At 40.6% G+C, this 27,524-nt stretch overlaps 1 protein-coding gene across 1 annotated transcript; it reads right to left on the bottom strand.

Moving 5' to 3' along the window:
• Window positions 1-247: 247 nt before the first annotated feature.
• LOC149467705 (neuroglobin-like) lies at window positions 248-27,524 on the bottom strand. Its single transcript, XM_089671345.1, has 5 exons — window positions 26,974-27,524; window positions 16,954-17,061; window positions 14,896-15,016; window positions 9,459-9,539; window positions 248-4,415 (listed from the first exon to the last, which is right to left on the bottom strand). The coding sequence occupies exons 1-5, from the start codon at window positions 27,138-27,140 to the stop codon at window positions 4,320-4,322; spliced, it is 573 nt and encodes a 190-aa protein (XP_089527471.1). The 5' UTR covers window positions 27,141-27,524; the 3' UTR covers window positions 248-4,319.

Below are 27,524 nucleotides of genomic sequence, written 5' to 3'. Positions count from 1 at the left end.
GATTTATTCATAATTGTTTTCTATCAGCCTGTAAATATTAAAAAAAGAAAAAATTGTTGCTAGGCAAAGTACCGACATTATCTACACTTGTTTGGCTAAGCTTTAACAGATGCGGATTTGACAAAACATTTGTTACTTTCGGGTATGAATGTTATTTTCCTCAGGCAGCTCATGTCTGTGTAGTATAGTTAAAAGGAACCTGTGAAGATGATTCTTCTTAATCATTACGAGATATGCAAATAGACAATTTTTTTACATTATTATATCTTTATTAAGAAATGAGGTGAACATTTTACATGATAATACAATAATTAAAAAAAAAAACCACAAAAAGCATGCACCTATATACACTATATCGTCAAAAATGTTGGAACACCCCTCCAAATCATTAGATTCACGTATTCCAATCACCTCCATGGCCACAGGTGTATAAAATCAAGCACCTAGGCATGTAGACTGCTTCTACAAACATTTGTGAAAAAATGGGCTGCTCTTAGGAGCTCAGTGAATTCAAGCGTGGTCTTGTGATAGGTTGCCTCCTGTGCAATAAGTCCATCCATAGAATTTTTTTGCCACTAAATATTCCACGGTCAACTGTTAGTGGTATTATAACAAAATGGAAGCAACTGGGAACAGGAACTCAGCCACCAAGTGGTAGACCACATAAAATGACAGAGCGGGGTCAGCGCATGCTAAAGCGCACAGAAGTTGCCAACTGTCTGCAGAGCCAATAGCTAAAGACCTCCAAACATCGTGTGGCCTTCAGATTAGCACAACAACAGTGTGTACAGAGCTTCATGGAATGGGTTTAGATGGCTGAGCAGCTGCATCCAAGCCTTGCATCAAGTGCAATGTAAAGCATCGGATGCAATGGTGTAAAGAAAGCCACCACTGAACTCTAGAGCAGTGGAGACGTGTTCTCTGGAGTGACGAATCATGCTTCTCTGTCTGGCAAACCAATGGATGTGTCTAGGTTTGACGGTTGCAAGGAGAACCTGACTTGCCTGACTTCATTGTGCAAGTGTAACGTTTTGTGGAGGGGGATTATGGTGTAGGGTTGTTTTTCAGGGGTTGGGCTTGGCCCCTTAGTTTCAGTCAAAGGAACACTTAAGGCATCAGCATACCAAGACCTTTTGGACAATTTCATGCTCCCAACTTTGTGGGAACAGTTTGGGGATGGCCCTTTTCCTGTTCCAACATGACTGCACACCAGTGCAAAAAGCAAGGTCCATAAAGACTAGGGTGAACGAGTTTGGGGTGGAGGAACTTGACTGTCCTGCACCTCACCCCGATAGAACACCTTTGGGATAAATTCGAGCGGAGACTGCAAGCCAGGCCTTCTCATCCGACATCACTGCCTGAACTCACAAATGCACTTCTGGAAGAATGGTCAAACACTCCCATAGACACACTCCTAAACTTCTTGGACAGCCTTCCCAGAGAAGTTGAAGCTGTTATAGCTGCAAAGGGTGGGCCAACTCATCATTGAACCCTATGGACTATGACTGGGATGCCATTAAAGTTCATGTGCGTGTAAAGGCAGGCCGACCAATACTTTTGGCAATATAGTGTATTTAGCAACTTTGAGAAAACACTCTGTGGCTGCTCCCCAGAACTATACATTGGTTAGGTGATACTTTTGCCCTGGATATGAAACTGGATAATTTAATGTACATTTGTGGGATTACTTGTTTAAATCGGAATCACTAACTTCAATCCCACTAAAATGCTGTTGTGTGATCTGAAGAAGTACATTTAGCCATTTTAAAATGCATAAATTATTCTCTTGAAGCCATTATCTTGTTAGTGATTGTAAAAGCCAAAATGGTATATTTTACAAATAATAGATGTCATAGTTACTTGCTCTCTGCAATTGGCCCCTCCCCCCTAACGAGTGCCCCAATAGCAAGCCACTTGCTATGGTTTCACTTGTGTTTGCTCGCTCCCAAGCCGGCTCTGTGGGTCCATGGACACACAGAGCCAGCTAGACCCCACCCCCTCTCTCTGCTCATTGGCTGTGATTGACAGCAGCAGGAGCCAATGGCTCCCGCTGCTGCCTCTCTGTCCAATGAGGAGAGAGAAAGTTGAGAGAACTGCTACTCTAGTGCACATTGCTGGCTCAGGTAAGTAGATGGGGGGCCAAAGGAACTGCAAGAAAAGGGTTTTTTTACCTTAATGCATAGAATGCATTAAGATAAAAAACCTTCTGCCTTAAGAACCACTTTAAGTTCCTCCTGTGTCTTGGATCATTGTCACAAGCAGACGCACTACAATTGTGCTATTAGGTGTCTCTAGAAGATTGCAAATCGTCTGACCTCTGAGGCAGCCACTGATGTCCAAATGATGTTATTTGTACGTCTCCATAGAACTCAGATATTGAAGAAATCCACCAAGTGTTGGGAAGAAGAGCCCTGCCCACGGCTGCCATAAGGAAGTGATTTTACATCCTGAAATGGCAGAGCGTTTGTCCTAGTAAGTCAATGCAGTATTTAAGGTATGACTGTAGAGTTTAAACAACACTGTTCTAGGCACAACTAAACCACCAAAGTTACAGGTTTGAAGGAGGTATGTTTATACACTTAGTAAAACACTACTGATCTATAGACATATTCAGTACATTTGATTACCAACCCCTTCTCCATGTCCACTGTCCCTAAATAGATAATACTGTTAAGGTTTTAGATTCTCAGAGACTGTAATTATATGAGAAAAAAAACACTAGATGCAAAGGAAAGTTGGCACTTTAAACCATTAGATCTAGGAAATACAAGCACAAAATCCACAAGAATAGGGAATGCCAGTGGAAAGCTCTAAACAACATTTCAATATTCCATTTAAACACCACGAGACCTATTGAGAAAATTGTCCAATCTCTCTTGACAGGCAAGTGTCATATCATCATTTCATACTCTTCAGCTTGCTTTTATGGCATGTTGAAGTGTGTCAGACTGTTTTGTTGGCACTATTACTATTTAGCTTTTTACTGTGGGTGTTGAACTGTTACAGAAAAATACCATTACTGGTCTTGGACCATATCCAAGCTTATGAGCTTCAGCTCACTCTTCTGAAATCACTTCATAGAATGTTGTAAGAAGCAAGTAATCAAATTAGGGAGGGGGGGGGGGGGGAGTTGTCTATGAAAATAGGTGGAGATTTTTACTTGAGCACCTACCCTTAGGTGCGTAGTCAAAAAAGCTTGTGGTTTACAGACTTAACTAGCTCAAGCTCCAATTTATACACACAACTGAATAAGTCAGTGGAGTGACTGATTTCCCAGCTTTCATTGTCAGATATTTTATTTGGGGATTCAAACAGAGAGAGAATGTCTGAAGATATCAGAGTTATGGGTATATCTTGTATTAAAATGGTTCTAAAGGCAGAACATTTTTTTACCATCATGCAATCTAAAAAACCTTCTGCATGCAGTTACACCCACCAGCCCCCTTTTTACTTACCTAAGCCCAATCTCGATCCAGCAATGTGCACGAGAGCAGATACTCAGCTCGCTGCCTCCTCATTTTCTCAGACACAGCAGCGGGAGCCATTGGCTCAATCAAAGCCAATGAAGAGGGAGCAGGGGCAAGCCCCGCTCTCTGTGTCTTATGGATACACAAAAGTAGGTTCCAGAGCAAGCACACATGAGTGCCCCCAGAGCAAGAGGCTTACTATGGGGGCACTGAGAGGAGGGGGGTGGGGTTGAGAAGCCAGGAGCGCTGATGGAGGACCTAAGAAGAGGAGGATCGGGCTGCTTTGTACAGAACCATTGCACAGAGCAGGTAAGTATAACATGTTTCTTATTTTGAGAAAAGAATATTTCAACTACAATCCATTTAATTGTGTATTTAGAAAATAGAAATATTGTATAAATAGTAAAAACAATAAAATAAATAAAACATCAGTAATAAAATGTATAAACATAAATATTAGACCCAAAACTTAACTTTCCCTTTAAAAGCAGAAATTATGAAAATTCTTGAGTGTTCACAAGCGTTTCTGAGAATTGTAGGAATTTTGTTTTATGACAGATTTCTTTAAACATATCAGATAAGGCAAAAATTGTCATGTGCACTGAGCCTAAGGCAGTCAGCCATGATACCAACCAATGAAGAAATGGGCCTAATAGCACAGACACATCTACACAAAATAGCTGGGGGGTCATATTTCTAAATCAGCGAATTCACCAAACATACACTGGTGGTGAATCAATCACAGTCATAAAACACATGCTCCTGGAAGATTCACTTGCAGTGAATGTCAGATCTGGTGCTTCATAGCTATGCCCCTAAGATTAGATTGACCGCAGAGTTGTGACCGGTCTCTTATGGTTTACGTGTGCTACTCTTCTTGCCAGCACTTTTCTTTTCTTCCTCATCGTATCCTCTTCTCATCAGTGCACAGATATAGGCAAACAGATTCTGATGAATTATAAACATGAAAAACAATCTTTGATAACATTTTATGGGTAAAGCACAAAAGACAACAGCAAAGGACTGCTAATGATCAGCACTACAGGTAGAAATCCTTTCCTATCTGATCAGTCTTGTGTCTTCTAAACCCAAAAAGAACAGTGTAATAAAATATAACTCTACCAGTCCTTAGATGTGGTGGCTGCATTAACCCCTTCAGCTGCCGTCTCCCAGCCCTTTAACAGGATCTAAATGCCAGGAGGCGGACATTTTGAACATGTGACCACTGTGATTGGCAGTCACAGGGGTCACAAGATTAGAAACTCCCGATTGCAAGTATGCATTAGGGGAGCTTTCCATTACCTGATCATTACTGTGCTGGGAGTGCGATCTTAGCACAGTAAAGTGTTTATCAAGGAAAGTACATATGCGGCCGTTTGGTGTCGAAGTCCATCTACCGAGAGGCTGCATTTATGTGTATGGCCAACAAGAAGTGATTATTTTCTTTTTCAGCCTTTGCTTCCTTGTGATCTGCCAGTAATACACTTTCTTTCCTCCCTGTAACAACATTCACTTATTGTATTGAATCAATGCAGGTGCAGCGTTGTCACCCTAGGACAGGAAGTGTTTTAGGACTACTCTTTTCCATACCTTACTGGGAGGGGTTCTGTAGCCCTAGAACACTTCATTGATTACAGAAATAGTTTGTATTGCATAGTTACATTGGTCTAGAATGCAAAAGCATTCTGTGCGTGGCAGCCATGCCGAGTGAGTGACCCCCCTAAGAAACAGGGCAACTGCTCCCTAAGGGGTCTATAAGATAGCTCTGATCATTAGAGTGATTTTCAGCATCCACAGGGATCTCACAGGTATTGAATATGCATATTGACATTGGTTCAAGCTAGTTCAATGTAACTAGGCAATACAAGCCATACCTGGAATTCAGCTTTGAAGCTAACTTTGACATTTTTCTGCAGTTCATTATGCTCTTAGTTACTGTGTTTTTATCTTTGAGTCCAGCCAGATCTGCTGTATTTGGCATGGATTAATAAACGTAGTACAGGTGAAACTCAAAAAATTAGAATATTGTGCAAAAGTTCATTTATTTCAGTAATGCAACTTAAAAGGTGAAAATAATATATGAGATAGACTCATTACATGCAAAGCAAGATAGTTCAAGCCGTGATTTGTCATTATTGTGATGATTATGGCTTACAGCTCATGAAAACTCCAAATCCACAATCTCAGAAAATGAGAATACGTATTGTGAAAAGGTGCAATATTCTCGGCTCAAAGTGTCCCACTCTAATCAGCTAATTAAGCCATAACACCTGCAAAGGGTTCCTGAGCCTTTAAATGGTCTCTCAGTCTGGTTCAGTAGGAATCACAATCATGGGAATACTGCTGACCTGACAGTTGTGCAGAAAACCATCATGGACACCCTCCATAAGGAGGGAAAGCCTCAAAAGGTAATTGCAAAAGAAGTTGGATGTTCCCAAAGTGCTGTATCAAAGCACATTAATAGAAAGTTATGTGGAAGGGAAAGGTGTGGAAGAAAAAGGTGCACAAACAGCAGGGATGACCGCAGCCTGGAGAGGATTGTCAGAAAAAGGCCATTCAAAAGTGTTGGGGACTTTCACAAGGAGTGGACTGAGGCTGGAGTCAGTGCATCAAGAGCCACCACACACAGACGGATCCTGGACATGGGCTTCAAATGTCTTATTCCTCTTGTCAAGCTGCTCCGGAACAACAAACAACATCAGAAGCATCTTACCTGGGCTAAAAAAAAACAGACATGGTCTGTTGCTCAGTGGTCCAAAGTCCTCTTTTCTGATGAGAGTAACTTTTGCATCTCATTTGGAAACCAAGGACCCAGAGTATGGAGGAAGAATGGAAAGGCACACACAGAGAGATGCTGGACGTCCCGTGTGAACTTTCCACAGTCTGTGTTGACTTGGGGAGCTGTGTCATCTGCTGGTGTTGGTCTACTGTGCTTCATTAAGTCCAGGGTCAATGCAGCCGTCTACCAGGAGATTTTGGAGCACTTCATGCTTCCTTCCGCAGACGAGCTTTATGGGGATGCTGACTTCATTTTCCAGCAGGACTTGGCACCTGCCCACACTGCCAAAAGCACCAAAACCTGGTTCAATGACCGTGGGATTACTGTGCTTGATTGGCCAGCAAACTTGCCTGACCTGAACCCCATAGAGAATCTATGGGTCATTGCCAAGAGAAAGATGAGAGACATGAGACCGAACAATGCAGAAGAGCTGAAGGCCGCTATTGAAGCATCCTGGTCTTCCATAACACCTCAGCAGTGCCACAGGCTGATAGCTTCCATGCCACATCGCATTGAGGCAGTAATTGCTGCAAAAGGGGCCCAAACCAAGTACTGAGTACATATGCATGCTTATACTTTTCAGAGGTCCGATATTGTTCTATGTACAATCCTTGTTTTATTGATTGCATGCAATATTCTAATTTTCTGAGATTGTGGATTTGGGGTTTTCATGAGCTGTAAGCCATAAGCATCACAATTATGACAAATCACGGCTTGAACTATCTTGCTTTGCATGTAATGAGTCTCTCTCATATATTAGTTTCACCTTTTAAGTTGCATTACTGAAATAAATGAACTTTTGCACGATATTTTCTAATTTTTCGAGTTTCACCTGTATATATAATTTTGTTTCTGTGTGATATTACATCATAGGTTTTTTTTTTTATGCATTTAAACATATTTCATCATAAAAGGCATATCAGCAGGTTTATGCGTGCTTTACAGTTGGCTTAAGGGGTTAGAGAATAGTTTGAGGATTAGGCTCAGGTTTTGTGGATGGAGTTTAGTCCCAGTTTTATCTAGGTTCACACCTATGTGTTTTCTGCAGCGTTTTGCAGAAACGCACAGCAGTCCATTTAACATTATTTCCTATGGGACAGGTTCACATCTCCACATTTTCTCCCGGTGCATTTTTTGGAAAGGGCCAGGGACTTTATTTAAACGCAAAACGTACGTTTTTGGTTCTATAGAAAAGCATATAGTGCATTATTTGTGCATTTTTTATGTGTTTTGCGTTATATATGCTGCCCAGCAATAAGTAGAACCCCCCTGAAAATGCATCAAAAATGCACAAACTGCACATGTGTGAACCTAGCCTTAGAGGTCATTAGCTTGAGTGTTAATGCTTGAAGCCCAAACATCTGAACCCTTATTTATTACTGTAATGCAACCAGACTAGTTGTATCCACTGCCAACCATTACAAAAACAATTTAAAGCCCTATGCAGCGCCAGCACATAGGACAGTCAGACTGTGACTTTCTTACAAAAAGCAGCAGCCCAGCCCTCCAGGGATCCAACATGCCCACGAAAGCTGGTCCACACAATAGCACAAAAAGGGCATAGCAGAATCATACAAAGCAGTGTGCTTACAGTGTAAAGCACACAGTTAACCCTATGATCGCCCCACATGTTAACCCCTTCCTGCCCAGTGCCATTAGTACAGTATCAGTACTTTTTTATTAGCACTGATCACTGTATTTGTGTCACTGGGGATGTCAATGACACCAAGTCAGTTCCCCCCAGTGTCAAATGCCTGCCGCAGTCCCGAGATAAGTCGTTGATCTCCGCCATTACAAGTGAAAAAAAAATTCCAGTATATATACACCGCCATTTGTAAACGCTGTAACTTTCACGTAAACAAATTATTTTACATGTATTGTGATTTTTTTTTTTTTTTTTTTAGCAAAGACATGTAGCAGAATACATTTTGGCCTAAATATATGATGAAATTTGATTTTGTTTTATTTTTTTTACTGGACATGTTTAATAACAAAAAGTCTTTTTTTTTTTTTTCAAAATTATTGGTCTTTTTTTTTGCTTATAGCACAAAAAAATAAACACAGAGGCGATCAAATGCCACCGCAAGAAAGCTCTATTTGTGGGAAAAAAAGGACGTAAATTTTGTTTGGGTGCAGCGTTGCATGACCGTGCAATTGTCAGTTAAAGTAACGCAGCGCCGTGTTGCAAAAAATGGCCTGGTCAGGAAGGGGGTAAATCCTCTGGAGGGCAAGTAGTTAATAAACAGAGTCATGTGTTCACCATGGTAGCACTGACTTATTGATCACCTGACTAGGTTTAAAAACAAAGGGATGTAGTGAGGATTATCTTTTGGGTTATGAGCTCTGATAGGGTTAGCAGTTTTTGACAAATTAACAAGTCCAATATAGCTGAAAGGAACAATTTAAATGTAGAGTCCCAAGTTCCCAGCTGGCTTTAATTTGCAAAGCAATAACTGTCACTCATCTCCAGTGCTGACTAAAGTACAGGACATACACATCCACCTGCTTCACTGAAGTTTCGCCCTCCTCTGCTGGGTTTCATTAGCTTTCCTGCATAGATTGCAACAGTTGCACCTAACAGTCTATAAACATGACAGTCTATAAAATGTCCTGAAACATCCTAAATTAAATATTTATAAAATAAAGATATTCTACAAGTACCAAAAAAAGATATAAAATGTTTATTTAAACTTGGAAACATTAAAACTGGCAGATTTAGTTTCTTCTGAGTATTTCCATATTGCAAGTTGTCTTGTAATATGATGATATTACCTGCTAATCAGGCCAGTAGATCTTTTATTTTTCCACTTCCTGGGTAACTACGCTGTTTGTTCTACAGTGTTGTCACACTGTAGACAGGGGACTCTTAGCTGAACAGTTAGCTTTAAATGGACAGTAAATTATATACAAAACATTAAAGTCAAATCCCAGCTAATGCTTTATACAGAAACAGTAAAAAAAATAAGTAAATAATACTAAAAAACGGCTTAGGCCATATGAATAAAAATTGCCATTGTAAGCACCTTACTTTCTTCCCAACTGTAACTGCCACTTCTTTCTTGACCTTTCTTGTTGAAGCAAGTGAACTAAGGCTAGGATCACATATGTGCGGGTGGTGCCGCTGCAGATCCGTACAAAAATCCGTGCAGCCGCACCACCCACACAGAAGAATGCGGATCCGCGGGCGGCTGCCATTAATTCTAGATGCTTACCTTCCATGCATTCTCCAACTCCTGTGTCCATTTGTCTTTCAGAACTGGATGAATAGCAGACATAAATTCAGCTACCACACACTGTAAAACATGGAATCACGAATGTCTGGTTTAGTACCTACATAGCATTAGGTGAGAACAATATAGCAATCCTTCATACTTCAACATAATACTCCTTCACTAAAGCAATGCACTGGCAACAATGATGTGCAAGGCAATAATTGATTGCAACCACATTTCTGTTCACTATAATCCGCTTAATAAGCATTCCAGTGTTGCTGTGGGATACTGCAAATTTCATGCTGCTTTTGTTTTGGAAATTCGCTTTGAACGAATTTCTCCTTACCGTGAGTACTCGCAGTTGGATGCGTAGAAATCCCCCATAAAGCGAATCTCGCTTACCACGACTGCAGCTAAACGCCACGATTCCTGCCCCTCCAACTGGGTTAGCTATCTTGAGATGTGGGGAAATAGAGTTTCGGTTACCCAGGAATGATCAGACGACACTCTCAGGTTGCTGTTGGAATTCACAAAGAGGCGGATCCAACGCCAGCCTCTGATTTTTATTTACAAGCAGACACACGCCCCCCCCATGAATAAGGTCAATCCCCTCCCACAGAACAATGCAATGGGGAGTGCCTATACACAGGATGTACATTCCGATTGGAGCGTAGCCTTTCCTATTATCTATCACCGGTCCTCCCCCCCATGAGCCCTCTGAGGTCAGCAGACTTCCTGTCCTAGCTCCTAGTGGTATGTAAATTCTCTGTACAAGCATCCCTTAGATTAAACAGTGTCTGTATCTGAATGGGCCCGATACGATCTTTATTAAAACACATCCATCCAGATACAGTTTCAGGTCGGTAATGGCTTGTAAGATTTACATGAGCCTACACACGGAGTTCACACTGCTTGGCGCCTTGCGGTGCGAAGTCCATGTGGTACTATGCTGCTGATATGTGGATACAGGCCCGCGGCCTACCGCCGGCGGCATTCGCATCGAATGCCGTGGTGGTATACACGCCGGTCTATAAGCGCAGATCTGCCATCTCATCCATTACCGAGCTGAGTACTGTAATACATACATTGTACATGCGCATGGCCCAATTGCAGCCTTCAGAGCTTTAATTAAGCCACACGAGAGACATATGAATAACATTAATATATGACACATTTAAAGTTCAACCAACAATACAAAATTTCCATGATTTTTATGTTTAAGAAGCATGATAATTTTTGTGTTTACATTATAGTGGCATTTAATATGCCTTCTAATGTAGTATGTTAGTTTTTCACACTGAAAATCTAGAAGATGGTAGTTCTTGGTTCTGGATTGATTTTAAAAAACAAAAATTATTTTCTACAGCTGAATAGGTTTAAAGATGAAGCAATAAACCCCTTGGTGCCAGCACCTCCCTGCCCTTTAAGGGGTTTGTGACACAGGGGTTTAGGGTCATGTGACCAGCAGTGACCGGTCATTTTTTACAGACATACAAGAGCTGTGTGTTTTTCTTTGAGTCTTGCTGTGCATTGTGTATTTCTCCCAGATCTGATTCAGTGTGAAACCTTGCCTCTGTCAGGAGTTTCCTGTAAAAAATGACCGGTCACTGCTGCTTTCTCTCCTTGCGCAGGGTGACTGGTCTTGACTCCACCCCCTTTTGTAGTTTTCTGCAGGCAGCCTGTAGTGAGTGAAGCTTGCAGGGCTCCTCCCAGCACTCTGTTTTCTGTACAGGACAGTGATAATTTTACAATATATTATCTGGGTTTGCAAAGGCACTTGGGGCACACAAGTTAGATTGATAGCTTTTTATGACTATTGAGGAATATAGTAAAGTTAAACAGTTTGTGCCTGGAGTTCAGCTTTAAGAAACAGCCTTGATATTTGCATAAAAATTGCAACCATGTCATCCTGAATAATGTTCAGATCATCAGCAAGAGTGCAGTCACTGCCAGAATGGACCAGAAGGGATTAATAACTTCCTGCTCCCAACATTTTGCATCCTCCCCCTTCCCGTAACATCTCATCTTTCTTCTCTCTCACTACTTGTTTTTACACTGATTGAGATATATTTATTATATAGATGACTTGGGTCCTAATTAACAATGTACATGGAACTAACTGAATTACAAGTAGATTATGTAACACTGAGTAACTAGACAATGTACACTAAGTTTGCTTGGGTTTACCTTTTATTGTAACCTTTTTCTATTTTAAAATATTATTGTAAAACTTTAATTGAAAAAAAAAAGTCCTCCACATCCCTGACCCTTAAATTACCCCTCACCCTTCACTATCCATTCCATAAAACCTACCTGTTAGTGGTAGTCAACTAAGTAAATATAGGGGGCATCAAGCATGGCCCCAACAAACATATTCACAGTAGCTTAGGGCACAGATATGTTGCAGTAACAAGAGGTAAACCATGTTTTCTATTACTAGTAAATTATATCATGAATCACCCATTAAAATATAATCTTAGTAAAACAGGGATGATAAATTATGATAATGATGATAATAAGATAATGATAAGCAAAGATAAGTTCAATTGGATTTGCAGAGCCCAGAGTCAACAAAACTGACATTCACAAGTTTGCAATTGGTAAAATTCTGAATATCATCACGCTCACTTATGCAAGTGTTTGACGCTTACTCAGGAACATCTAACATTTTTAACTGAATTCTTTTTTTCAAAATTTTTTTTATATGCCCCCCATGCAGCTCTGCAGCATCACATGACTTCTATAGTGATTTACTGTTGCAGACATGTGTGAATCGTTTCGTTACAAAATGATATTCGGACAAAATGTTTGTTATTTGGAGATTCAGCTGAATCTCTGAATCACAACAGTAATGAATTTCAACAGATCCAAAATACATTTTAACAAAAACATTAAATTAATTTGTATTCATTCATTTTTGACTTCAGAGGGTTTTGTAAGCTTAAAAGTGAAGTTTGGGATTATTTTTTTTCAAAATTATACTTACCTATGTGGATGCATTATCGGTACCCCGCCAGCTCTAAGTGTGAGAACTCAGCGATCATATGACCGCTGATCACAGAGTTCTCACAGTTGCTCTGAGCAGAGAGCGGTGACTCTCAGTCACTGCACTCTGCTCTGTCCCCCAGCGTTCACTGGAGCGCTGGGCTGTGGAGGGGGAGGGAGCAGCTGTCTCAGGCTCTCAGCAGATTGCTGAGAGGCTGAGGCAGGTGCCACTCCAGACTCTGGGGTGGGTCCCGACTTTAAAGTCTCCAGCCCGCTGTCAGCTGAAATCGGGTCACAGGAGTGCAGAACGAACTTCATTCCTCTGATACACAGGAGAAATACAGCCAAAAGAACGTTTCTGTACTCCTTTAATAATATTTTCACACTTTGTATTGTTATGACTGGCTAAAGTCAAGCAAAACATCAAAGTCGCAAGCAAAATCACATCAAAAAGTCGCAAGAGGAGGCTGAACACCAGGGCCCAGTTGCAAGTGCAACCTTTGATCCGCCACTGCTTGTGGGTAATTATATGGTGTTTTTTATGTTTCCTGAGGTTGGAGCCTAGCTCCATTCCAGAATCCTACTTCCCCATTTTGTGCTTGTGCTTGTAGGGTTTCCCCCAGCTACAGTGCCTTAAAAAAAGTATTCATACCTTTTGAAATTTTCCACATTTTCTCATGTTACAAGTGGAAGGAAAATGATAAATGGTTTTTAAACTTTCTTACAAATATCTGAAAAGTGTGGCGTGTATTTATATTCAGCCTCCTTTACTCTGATACCCCTAACTAAAATCTAGTGGAACCAATTGCCTTCAGAAGTCATCTAATTAGTAAATAGAGTCCACCTGTGTGTCATGTAATCTCAGTATAAATACAGCTGTTCTGTGAAGTCCTCAGGTTTGTTAGGGAACAATAGTGAACAAACAGCATCATGAAGGCCAAGGAACACACCAGACAGGTCAGGGATAAAGCTGTGGAGAATTTTAAAGCAGAGTTAGGTTATAAAAAAAAATATCCCAAGCTTTGAACATCTCATGGAGCACTGTTCAATCCATCATCCGAAAAATGGAAAGAGAATGGCACAACTTCAAACCTACCAAGACATGGCCATCTACCTAAACTGCCAGGCCGGGCAAGGAGAGCATTAATCAAAGAAGCAGCCAAGAGGCCCATGGTAACTCTGGAGGAGCTGCAGAGATCCACAGTTCTGGTGGGAGAATCTGTCCTCAGAACAGCTATTAGTTGTGCACTCCACATACAGTATCTGGCCTTTATAGAAGAGTGGCAAGAAAAAAGCCATTATTGAAAGAAAGCCATAAGAAGTCCCGTTTGCAGTTTGCGAGAAGCCATGTGGGGGACACAGCAAACATGTGGAAGAAGGTGCTCTGGTCAGATTGAATTGAACTTTTTGGCCTAAAATCAAAACGCTGTATGTGGCGGAAAACTAACACTGCACATCACCCTGAACACACTCAAACCCCAAATTGAAAAATGGTGGTGGCAGCATCAAGTTGTAGGAATGCTTTTTTTCAGCAGGAACTGGTAAGCTGGTCAGAGTTGATAGGAAGATGGATGGAGCCAAAACATGACAATTTTAGAAGAAAACCTGTTAGAGTCTGCAAAAGACTTGAGACTGGGGCGGAGGTCCACCTTCCAGCAGGACAACGACCCTAAACATACAGCCAGAGCTATAGTGGAATGGTTTAGATCAAAGCATATTAATGTGTTAGAATGGCCCAGTCAAAGTCCAGACCTAAATCCAATTGAGAATCTGTGGCAAGACTTGAAAATTACTGTTCACAGACGCGCTCCATCCAATCTGACACAGCTTGAGATATTTTGCAAAGAAGAATGGGCAAAAAATTCACTCTCTAGATGTGCAAAGCTGGTAGAGACATCCCCAAAAAGACTTGCAGCTGTAATTGCAACGAAAGGTGCTTCTACAAAGTATTGACTCCAGGGGGCTGAATACAAATGCATGCCACACTTTTCAAATATTTATTTGTAAAACATTTTGAAAACCATTTATCATTTTCCTTCCACTTCACAATTATGTGCCACTTTGTGTTGGTCTATCACATAAAATCCCAATAAAATACATTTACGTGTTTGGTTGTAACATGACAAAATGTGGAAAATTCCAAGGGGTATGAATACTTTTTCAAGGCACTGTATATAATGCTGAACTATGAGAGATTTCACCAAACACTATATGCCAAGAATTAAGCTGCTTTTTATTGTATCCTATGTTGTTGTACTCTGTACATTCGGACTATGCAACTGGGCCAGCTGCCCTATACTTTTTCATATACCGTACTCTTTGGAATCTTATGGTATATTTATGTGACTGATGATTGCTTTTTCCTGTTCTGGCGAATCGCTCAAGTAAATAAAAATGTTTTTAAAAAATTAATAAGACATATAGCCTTATCTAATTAATGCAGTGTCTTTACCTGATAATATTTGGGAGGTGCATGATACCCATAATGACGTTTTCCAAGCTCCAAAGCCAGTTCTTCTAGACGGGCAGAATTATCAATCCTGGCAATGCTTTTCTCCACAAATGACAGAACTCTGGTATAAAGAGGAATAATTAGGCATACTACATACTGTACATTTATCATTCTAGCAAAGTTAGGGCATAGGATATGCAAAAAGCAACAAAAATGCTATTTAGGACTTTTAATGACAGCTAATAAAGAAATAAGAGCCTTTAAGCTGAATCCAGCAATCTGTACTCTTCAGACAGTAAAATACCAGGCAGATTATTTTAAATGGACACTAAACACTGGTTTAAAAATATATCCTATTTAGGTATGTATTTTTAACTCAAAAAAGTACCTTCTATTGCTCTTAGCCTCCTCCAAATTTCTCCTTTTTTTTATGCTGTGATCTTCCTGTTAGAGGATGACTATGTTCATTCTCCATGGTTCCTCTGTAAGCGGGTAGCCATCCTCTGTCTCACTCCCAAAGTGGACTAGGGACTATGGATTATGGTATTTGAAGTGTGCATAGAGCAGTGCATATGACTGCAACCAATGTGCATTGTTTGTTCCAAACAAATAGATGTGAGGTGAAAAGGAGAGGTTCAAAAACTCATGGAGGACATTACAAGGAGACATAAGCACAGTAAGAAACTGTTGTATAAAAAATAGATGACAGGGCCATAAAGTAGTAGGTATGTATGGCTTATTTTTAATAAAATAATGGATCTAGTTTTGTGTGACTTTAAACTAAGCAGCCAGACCTTCCTGCAATGTCCATTGGCAGCAGCTTTTGCCCAGCTCCCTGGGACACTCTTCAGCAACGAAGTCTCCCCTCAAGATGCTACATACAGGAAACCATCTTCCTAGCATGAGGTCCACCTTTTCTTTTTGCTGGTGGATACGTTTGGTCCCTTTTACAGTGCTGCACTATAGCCAGAATTCCCACCTGCCCCAACTGTACTGGAGGAAAAGGAGAATAATTTGAAAATCATTGAAAAAAGACACAGGTCCATCCAGTTTAACCCACAGAAAAAAAAAAACCACACACACAAATCGAAAACCTCCATATACACTATCCTATACCTATAGTTGATCCAGAGGAAGGCAAAAATAAAAAAACCCAATAAAGCATGATCCAATTTGCTCCTGCAGGGGAAAAAAATCCTATCTGATCCCCCCAGAGGAAATCGGATATTTTCTGGATCAACTTTACCTATAAATATTGGCATCCGGTTATATTTTGTGCATTTAGGAAAAACTCCAGGCCTATTGTTAAAAACAGGGAGGGAGTCTATTCCACATTTTCACAGCTCTTATTGTGACTGTAATTGAGCAATTCTCACCATGAACAGCTGCTACTTATAGATGTCTGTCCTCACCATAATTATGCATCTTTGGGGTCAACAGTAACTTTCTACCAGTGTTTTGGTGTTGTGTAGACATAGAAAGGATCTTATTTCTATACCGTAAAGGGAGCTATTAGTCGGATGCAGATATTTATCATCCTAAATAGAACTTTTGACAGTCCAAAGTATTTGTTTTCTCCTAGGACATTACCCACGCGTAGTTCTTAAAGAAATTAACGTAATGCATGTCAAAATGATCAGTAGATCTGGAGATATAGGCAGCTGATGTTCTACATACCTTTCCTGTAAAAGTTGAGGTTGATCCACCCCTCCCACATCTTGTATATCTCTATATGCCAATGAGGCTACCTATCACTAGGCACCCAATAGGATGCTTCGGAAGTGGTAAGAGGGAGGTGGTGTACTTTTAAAGGAAGATTGAGATTTGCACATAATTTGAGCCGCCTGTATCTCTGGATCTACCAATGGTTCTGACATGTGGTTATCACTGAAGTTAACATTTTTCTATATAATTATCATAGTCTCAGTTGCAATTTCCCAGGGTTGTGGCAGGTTTACATTAAATCAAACATACCTTGCATGGATAGACAAAGCTGTAATATTTGTGTTCCTGCTATAAATTATTTAGCAGGACGGCTCTAGCCATAATCACCTTTACCTCAGTCCATGGGCTCTCAGATCTTTACTGGTTATCAGCTCATGCAGATCTTCCACGTTGCGGAAAGGAAGAAATAAATTCTTACACTCTGGGTACACTTCAAACAGCCTGAAATCACATGAATGTAATTTGTTAATCTCTACTCTGCCAATTCTAGCCCACATACTGACCTACTATACAATCAAGTTTTCCTGGGCTTATACCATGGGCCCATGTTTATTGAGTATATTGGACGTGCCATATTGAGAGAGATTGTCATATGCGATAGCCATGCTTGATTCACCAAAGAGTCCTGGTATAATTCTGGAGGTGGAAAGCTCTAGGGCAGGGGTGTCAAACTGGCAGCCCTCCAGCTGTTGCGAAACTACATGTCCAATCATGCCTCTACCTTTGGGAGTCAGGCTTGGAACTGTCAATCTTGCAATGTATCATGGGACTTGTAGTTTGGCAACAGCTGGAGGTCCACCAGTTTGACACCTGTGCTCTAGGGTCTAGTGTGGATTTTGTGGGAGCAATTTTTTTTGTGTGCGTTTCCTGCTGCTGCTGAGGTTTGGATCAGCCACCACCTGATTTACTAAGCACTTCAAAGTTATAAGGGTGAGATGCTAGTTCAAGCACTTCAGTGCTCCTGTCATACTGTTTAAAAATATATGTTTGAAAAAAACAAACACTTCTAATCCCCAGCTGGATAAACACCATTACCTCTCTTAGTTCCTTCCCTACTTTTCCAAATACAATGCTATATTGGGTGTGATACTCAATCACCATATAAGGAACAACACTGAGTGCACTTTCAGATGAAAAACATTCTTTTTGCCCATTTTCCCTTGACCTACTGTTGGCACCTTACACTCACTCCCAATGTAAACTTACTTCCATGTTGCAGCCCGTCACAATGTTGACATCCATCTGTAAAACCTTTTTTGCGCTTGATGCAACTGCCATTTTTCATCTGTAGACCTCCCATCTCAAGAGTCTGTCCATGGGTAATTCTCTTCTTTTTGGGTGGATGTATTGGTTTTTGCTATACATATTGTAACATGTTTGCAACTGCTATGGTGTCTCTGATATGGTGAAATTCTGTTCATATGCTTGTGGATGTATTTTCACCTTCTTTGTGCTTCAGCATCTGCATAATTGTTCCATGGGGCTGTATCCCATGGGATGACCTCAGGTGACGGCCCCATAGAAGTCTATAGGGAGCCTTTCAACTGTATAGGGCAGTGTTTTTTCAGTAGAATTATGGACAATTTCAAGGCACCCTCTAAAATTGTAGACAGTCCCGAGGCACCTTTAAAATTATGGACAGTCTTGAGGCAACCCATTCTAAAATGTAAAAAACGATTCTAATAGTTTTATATAACACAGAAACATCCACACACATAGGACACCCAACGTTAGAGTTGATTTATTCTTCCACAGCAAATACACGTTTGCACACTGGTACTGACCAGTTTTCCATTGTTTCTCTTCTCCCTTAGTTTTCTCCATCACTGAGATAATATGACCCCAGCACTGATGGAGGGGGCATAGGAGGGTTAAATAAGCATGCTGTGCAGGCAATGTACATCCTTCTTATCAACTAATGATGTCATTGGTTGTCAGGACGCCAGTACCTAGAAGGTCATAAAGGCACACAATGATAACCTGTGCCTTTATGTAACTAAAAAGCAGGCTTGTTCCACCCGCTGGCTTGTATATAAGTTTTGGGCAATTTTTATTCATTTTGCCAAGGCACCCCTGAAGAAACCTCAAGGCACCCCAGTTGAAAAAGGCTGGCATAGGGAGCCCTAGATTTACCAAAGAGTGTAATTGCAGAGTCAAGGACGGAGGCAAGTATATACAGTTGTGTTTAAAATAATAGCAGTCAGACATCACTAACCGGATCAATCACTGTTTTCGGTAGAAATGATATTTCTACATGGCAAATAATTTACTAGCAGGTGTAGTAAAGTAATAGAAATCCAACAGACCCAACAGTCATGACATGCATGCTGCTGATTCTGTGTAATTGAATCACTAATTGAAAGGGGCATGTTCAAAATAATAGCAGTGTGGAGTTCTATTAGTGAGGTCATTCATTCTTTGAAAAACAGGTGGCAATTATTGCCCTTATTTAAGGAAGGAAGGCAGCAAATGTTGTACATGCTGGTTACATTGCATTTCTCTCTGAAATTCTGAGGAAAATGGGTCGTTCCAGACATTGTTCAGAAGAACAGTGTACCTTGATTAAAAGGTTGATTGGAGAGGCGAAAACATATAAAGAAGTGTAGAAAATGATAGGCTGCTCAGCTAAAATGATCGCAAATGCTTTAAAATGGCAACCAAAACCTGAAAGACGTGGAAGAAAGCGAAAAACTACCATTCAAATGGATAGAAGAATAGCCAAAATGGCAAGGACTCAGCCAACAATCAGCTCCAGGAAGATCAAAGAAGGTCTACACTGGAGAGGTGATAATACAATTAGAGAGGTCAGTAAGAAAGAATCGTACTGGATCTAAGAGATGAATAGCCTAGCCCCTCGGGTTGAATAAGGAATTTGATTTATCATGTTTCTTGAATGATTATTAACTATTTGCCCAAGGTGGCTTACATTCATTTACATATTAATTATTTAATCTCTTTATATCAAATTTTTCATCATTTTTTTCATTAGCAATTTATTTATATTTATTATTATATTCTTTATTTTTATTGTCTTAGAGGTGGATATATAAATCATTATGAGTAATGGTATATCTATAAATCATTTTTTGAAACATTGTAAGTAAAATGTATCTGAATGTTCTGTAACATCAATCGGGTGGGTCACACACAGCATCAGTATGAGCCGTAGTTAGTAGCGATAGTCATTGTGTCAGGAATGGACTGGCCAGCAATGGTGGGACTCACCTGCCTTTTGATCTGCAGTACCAGGGCTGGCCAGCGGATGCTCCCAGCAATCAGAGACTCAACTTTGCAGCCAGCTAACACCTGGAACTGATTATGCTGGGGTATTTAAGGGATGGCCAGACCCACAGACTCTGCCTTGGTGTTGTGTTTGTCCTGGGCCCTGTATCCTGTTTCTGTCCTGCATCCTGTTTCTGAACCGCTGCTGACTTCTCCTGCTCTGATCCCGGCTCGCTCCTGACCATCCCTCTGCCTGACCCTCTGTACCACGCTGCTTGCTACCTGTTCTGATCCCTGGCTTGTGACCCTGACCATCCCTCTGCCTGACCCTCTGTACTACGCTGCTTGCTACCTGCTGAACCTGGCCTGTGACCCCGACCAATCTCCGCTTGCTCCCCCTGTACCTACCTGCCCTATTGATATTGACCTGGCCTGCCTGACGACGCTTGCTTGTATGTACTGTTATCTGTGGGTGGTTGGTTTGGTTTGGTTTGGTTGCACTGTATTATGTTTTAGTATTGCACTGCGTTTATGTTTGTATTGTTAGTGTTAATAAATTATATTGTTTATAACATATCTGAGGTCTGTGTTTCCCTGCGTCAGCCACACACCTCTGGTCACACCCGGGAGCCCTGACACATTGTATGTATCAATTACTAAACATTCATGTATTTTGGTGCAGTATTAGACCCCAAAAACATGGCTGCGCCCAGTAGGTATCCAGCAAAATGGCGCCGTATATAAGGAATTTCACTATGGCAACAGTCACACATCATCCCCCGGATGAAGCTACAAAATCCCTGTAGCGCAACGCGTTGGGGAGGTGCAGTGACGTCATTGCGCAATCTAACGACGATACGGCGAGTACTGAGGGTGTGTTGACACACACCACTCGTTTGATTCAGCTACAAGCTGCGGGAGATTTTATATATATATACAAAGCGCTTTCGATATTTTTAAAATGTGAGTGCAATAGAGAAGCACAATAAAAGGCTGTTTTACCCCTAGGGTAAGGCACCATATCTTTTATTCCTTTTCTTACATGTTATACACGAGGAATACAAAGGCAGAGGACTAGGGGGTGGGTCAAAGAAGGGAGTATCCCTCACAGTCCTGCAGCCACACAGGTTCTCAACACCGCAGCAAAGATCAGATCTTCATATAGAAGGAGAGTATATCCATCCAAGCTGGACATTCATTTTGCACAGTGGGATATAATTGTCGTTTATCCAGAGACCTTTTGATTATTATTTATTCATTTTTTATTATTTCTTATATTTTTTTTATTTATCACTTCTCATCCACTTTTTAATTTCATTTATCAAATTACATGTTTTTCACTGAGGGAAAATTTGCACACTGTCATAAGGATTGCACATTTTGTGATGTAATAATATGATATGCATTATTTTATATAATTAATTACGTTTAATATTCATTTGTTTTCACAAATTTCAATCATGATACACCATTAATTCTTATTTTATTTATTTATAAGCACATAGCACTTTTGATTCATTCGTTTTGTGGATATTAGAGCGCGGTTAACATTTAAATAAATTATTTATAAACGCACATCAGAAGAGAATGGGCTTATTAACCAGCGATCTAGTACTTATACCTTCATAATATACCTCAGTGGCTCGCAAGCTAATTTGTTTGTTACAATTAGAAGACGCCTATGTGAAGCCAAGCTATCTGCAAGAAGCCCCTACAAAGTCCCACTGTTGAAAAAAAGATGTGCTGAAGAGGTTACAATTTGCCAAAGAGCACATTGACTGACCTAAAGAGAAATGGCGCAACATTTTGTGGACTGATGAAAGTAAGATTGTTCTTTTTGGGTCTAGTGGCCAGAGACAGTTTGTCAGACGACCCCCAAACACTGAATTCAAGCCACAGTACACTGTGAAGACAGTGAAGCATGGTGGTGCAAGCATCATGATATGGGGATGTTTCTCATACTACGGTGTTGGGCCTATTTATCGCATACCAGGGATCATGGATCAGTTTGAATACATCAGAATACTTGAAGAGGTCATGCTGCCTTATGCTGAAGAGGAAATGCCCTTGAAATGGGTGTTCCAACAAGACAACGACCCCAAACACACCAGTAAACGTGCAACATCTTGGTTCCAGACCAACAAGATTGACGTTATGGAGTGGCCAGCCCAATCCCCGGATCTTAATCCAATAGAAAACTTGTGGGGTGACATCAAAAATGCAGTTTCTGAGGCAAAACCAAGAAATAGAGAAGAACTGTGGAATGTAGTCCAATCATCCTGGGCTGGAATACCTGTTCACAGGGGCCAGAAGTTGGTTGACTCCATGCAACACAGATGTACAGCAGTTCTCAGAAACAGTGCTTATACAACTAAATATTAATTAAGTGATTCAAAGGAAAGCAAAATCTTCAAACATTTCTCAGTTTATATAGTGAATGTTTGAGTTTGTAAAGAAGAATACAAACACTGCTATTTTTTTGAACAGTCTAATATTCACTTTTCTTCAATTTTTTTAGAGGAACAACACAAATTTGATATATTTTCTTCATGTTTTGATTTGGAATAGAATGTGTAGTGTTCCCAATACATTTGTGTGTATGGAAATAAAAGCTATTAGAAGGATTTTGAGCTTTATTCACTTTTTTCAACACACTGCTATTATTTTGAACACAACTGTATCTGTGGAGGGGAGGGTGAAGTACTTTAGTTTTGGGGGTCAGTCAACTACAAAAGAGTTCACTTTGAATACGGTCCATAAACATGGTCCAAGACTCGGGGCAGCCAGCCATCGACCTGGGAGTGAGGTGGGTGAACCTTTGCTTCCTATATGTACAGTGGGGATCGAAAGTATGGGCACCCCAGCTAAAAATTTGTATTAATGTGCATAAAGAAGCCAAGGAAAGATGGAAAAATCTCCAAAAGGTATCAAATTACAGATTAGACATTCTTATAATATGTCAACAAAAGTTAGATTTTATTTCCATCATTTACACTTTCAAAATAACAGAAAACAAAAAAATGGCGTCTGCAAAAGTTTGGGCACCCTGCAGAATTTATAGCATGCACTGCCCCCTTTGCCAAGCTGAGACCTGCCAGTGTCATGGATTGTTCTCAAACATCATCTGGGAAGACCAGGTGATGTTAATCTCAAAGGTTTTAAATGCCCAGACTCATCTGACCTTGCCCCAACAATCAGCACCATGGGTTCTTCTAAGCAGTTGTCTAGAAAACTGAAACTGAAAATAGTTGACGCTCACAAAGCTGGAGAAGGCTATAAGAAGATAGGAAAGCGTTTTCAGATGTCAATATCCTCTGTTCAGAATGTAATTAAGAAATAGCAGTCATCAGGAACAGTGGAAGTTAAAGCAAGATCTGGAAGACCAAGAAAAATATCAAACAGAACAGCTCACAGGATTGTGAGAAAAACAATTCAAAACCCACGTTTGACTGCACGATCCCTCCAGAAAGATCTGGCAGACACTGGAGTTGTGGTACACTATTCCACTATAAAGAGATACTTGTACAAATATGGTCTTCATGGAAGAGTCATCAGAAGAAAACCTCTTCTACGTCCTCACCACAAAAATCATCTTTTGAACTTTGCAAATGAACATATAGACAAGCCTGATGCATTTTGGGAACAAGTTCTGTGGACCGATGAGGTTAAAATTTAACTTTTTGGCCGGAATGAGCAAAGGTACGTTTGGAGAAGAAGGGGCACAGAATTTAATGAAAAGAACCTCTGTCCAACTGTTAAGCAAGGGGTTGGATCAATCATGCTTTGGGGTTGTGTTGCAGCCAGTGGCACAGGGAACATCTCACGAGTAGAAGGAAAAATGGATTCAATAAAATTTCAGCAAATTTTGGATGGTAACTTGATGCCATCTGTGAAAAAGATGAAGTTAAAGAGAGGATGGCTTCTACAAATGGATAATGATCCTAAACACACCTCGAAATCCACGGGGGATTACATCAACAGGCGTAAACTGAAGGTTTTGCCATGGCCTTCACAATCTCCTGACCTCAACATAATTGAAAATCTATGGATAGACCTTAAAAGAGCAGTGCGTGACAGACAGCCCAGAAATTTCAAAGAACTGGAAGACTTTTGTAAGGAAGAATGGGCAAAGATTCCTCAAACAAGAATTGAAAGACTCTTGGCTGGCTACAAAAAGCGTTTACAAGCTGTGCTACTTGCCAAAGGGGGCAGTACAAGATATTAACTCTGCAGGGTGCCCAAACTTTTGCAGACGCCATTTTTTTGTTTTCTGTTATTTTGAAAGTGTAAATGATGGAAATAAAATCTAACTTTTGTTGACATATTATAAGAATGTCTAATCTGTAATTTGATGCCTTTTGGAGATTTTTCCATCTTTCCTTGGCTTCTTTATGCATATTAATACAAATTTTTAGCTGGGGTGCCCAAACTTTCGATCCCCACTGTATACCAAGCCAGAATCCTGGCACAAGACAACAGTTAAATACAGAAAATAAATTATATAAAAAAATATTACCAGATCAGTGTCTTTCAGTCTTTTACATTCATGCACATAACATAACTTACCACTTCTTTGCACTCCTATGAAGTCCGTATTCATTTTAATTGAATCTTATGCTTGTATGTGGCATTAATTTTTTTCATACTTCCAAATGTGAAAAAAAAATCCGCATGAAGTGATGAATCATGTAAAGATTAAAATGATTAAGACGTTTTGCTTTTAGACATGGAATCAAATTCACTGCCACCAAACACTGCACTAAAATTACTATTTGTATTAGTAATTTGTAATTATGTATTCTAATTTCAATTAACACATTTTTGCATTTAATGCAATTGCGATTTACATTACAAGTTTAGGTGTGTGACAACACGAACTATCACAAAGGGCATGGGGCTGGTTTCATCAGGCTCCAATATCACTTATTGCATCCTAAAATTGGCTTGTAGAGCAATAGTATCATACAGTAAGTGATAATACTAACTGGTTTACAGAGGAAGGAAAAAGTCGGGCATTATTAAATGTCATCAATTTTCAAACACAACTTAAACACTGACCCTCAGAATCATTTTAGTAGGTGGGGTGGAGAAGCTATATTTAGACTTTACAATTTAGGCCTACTTTAAGATTTTTTTTTATTTATTACAGGTACTTTATATAGCATCATCAATCTATGCAGCTCTTTACATGTATGTACATATTGTACATTCACATCAGTCCCTAACCCTCCTCAAGGAGCATACAATCTAAGGTCCCTAACTCACATTCATACATACAGGGCCGTGGATAAGGGGGCACCACCAGTCCTGTATAGGGCCCAGGCCAGCAGGGGGGGCCCAGGCAGCTAAGTGAATCGGATGTGGGCAGGGAAAGTGATCAGCACAGTGTGGGGGCAGTTACTGGAACCGATCCCCTGTATGGCTCACTCTGCAGCAGTTGAAAGCTGAATTCTTCTCCTCTTCCTCCCACTGGCTTTCGGCTGCTGTATAGAGAGCCATAAAGGGGATCGGTTCCAATAATTGCCCTTTCCTTTAAGGAATGATCAGTACTGATCACTCACCGTGTTCATTTGTAACTGAAGCATAGTAAACTGTTTGTTTTTTTGAGGGGGGGGGGCTGTCAGGTTTGCTGTATGGGGCTCCGTGGCTTCTGGCAGTAGCCCTGCACACATACTAGGGCCAATTTAGATAGGAACCAATTAACCTACCAGCGTGTCTTTGGAGTGTAGGAGGAAACCAGAGTATCCGGAGGAAACCCACGCAGGCACAGATGGAACATGCAAACTCCAGGCAGCTGGTACCGTGGTTGGGATTCAAACCATCGACCCTAGTACTGCCAGGCGGAAGTGCTAACCATTTAGCCACTGTGCTGTTAAAGTATTATTGTACTGTACATCAGTTCTCCCACTATATTACATGAGCACTGCTAAACTTCCAAATATTTTAAATATTTTCATATACTGACCCACAAAACCTTTTTATTAGGTGATGATACTAGATTTAGTCTTTACAATTTAGACCTGCCTTAAGTTGAAGTTCAAAAAGTATTATTGCACTGTACTACAGATTTCCCACCATAGAATTCCTGCTAAATCTAAAAATTGTTTATGGTTTAAAAAAGAAAAGTTGTTTCTCCTTCACTGAAATATCAGCACTGGGCTGAAGGGGCAAGTCTTTCAAAGCAATGGACTACCTGGCTCTCCTATTGTCCAGGGTCTATTGATGCTAGCTGCTGGGGATCTATTTTTTCTGGTGGGGGATCTCTTGCTTCTAGGGAGGTCTTATGTTGCTGATCTTCTGTTGAGGGAGAGGTCTATTGTTGCTGGCTGCTGGTAGATCTGTTGGGGGTCTAATGTTGCTGTGTTGGTATTATGTTGTGGGAGTCCTATTACTGCTGGGGAAGGGGGTCTAAAAGGGGTGGTAATACAAGGTGAGTAGGGGGTGAAACCAAGGAACAGTGCTTGGAGGTTCAGTGGGGGTGGAGCTAAGAGGTGACTCAGAAGGGGGGAGTTCCTGCACCCATTGTTTGAGAAATAAAGCCCTGGATATACCCACTAATGACTTGCTTTGGTCAGGCCAGGTCCTCTTAAAAAAAAAAACAAAAAAAACAAAACAAAACAACCCTCACTGTCAGTGAGTTTTCTCCACTTCACATCCCAGCTTGGCTTGGGAAGAATGGGGATCTTACTTTTAGTAGTGCTCCAGTGTGAGATTCCCTATGTAAAATATTTTGTAGTATTACACCTATCAATGTCAGCAAGAAGCCTGGTGAGACACCCCACCCTTTAAGAGTTCCTTGCATCCCTGTATAATTCTTTTTTTTTCTCACAGCTGGGATTCCTTTATACCTCCTCTCTAAGCATCACCTCCCCCCAGTTCTAAAACGCTTTAAAGTTGGCAGTAGCATGGCAGGGGGCTGTGGAAATACCAACCTATGTGCTGGTTTGCCAAACCAGTATATTTAGGGGGGCTTTACTTTTTTTTTTACATTAAATAACTGAAAAAACACCACAGAAAAAGCAAAGATTCAGCACACATTTTGTAAATTGTACAATCAGGTTGCAGTGTGGAATGGAATGCATTCTGGGAACATGAGAAGAGTAGTTTATTTAAGGGGAAAATCAGTCTTACCTGATAAAAATAATGACTCCAATCCTAGCAATGTCCTCCTGGATGACCGTCCAAGACTCTACAAGCAGCTGATGCTGGTGTGGAGACAGTTCTAGAGAGGGGACTAACGGCTCAGGTTCTGCATGTCCCACAGAAGGTCTTCTCAGTCCTGATATGATGGAGCCCATCACTTCACCTTTCAAAGGAGATTCAACAAGCAAAATTGCATTCTGGAAAAGTGCACATTCGGAGTCCTTCTTACACAGTCTCAAAGGGATCTGCAACAGACTGTCTTCTTTTCACATTAAAGTCTTGAAATCTTTGCCACTGGTGATTGGCACATACACAGTTTTTAGTGCTCAGCTGATCTTAGAAGATCCTTATCTGTTGTGCAGATCATAAGCCTCCAGCTACAAACAGGAGGAGGAGGAGGCAGTGCTCACTATAGATACTCAGATGTTCTGTGCCTGTTTTGGCTGCAGGGAAGGAGATGTGCTAATAAAACCCATTAGTGAAAGAGAGATGTGAGCAAGACCCCAAACTGTCACCCTGGAAAAAACAGCTCTCCTTTG

Source organism: Staurois parvus, unplaced genomic scaffold (genome assembly GCF_062004578.1).
Source record: "Staurois parvus isolate SC_StPar_1 unplaced genomic scaffold, SC_StPar_1.0 ptg000104l, whole genome shotgun sequence".
NCBI lineage: Eukaryota > Metazoa > Chordata > Amphibia > Anura > Ranidae > Staurois > Staurois parvus.
Note: the sequence above shows the minus strand (reverse complement) of the source record. Positions and strands in the feature narration are given on the sequence as shown.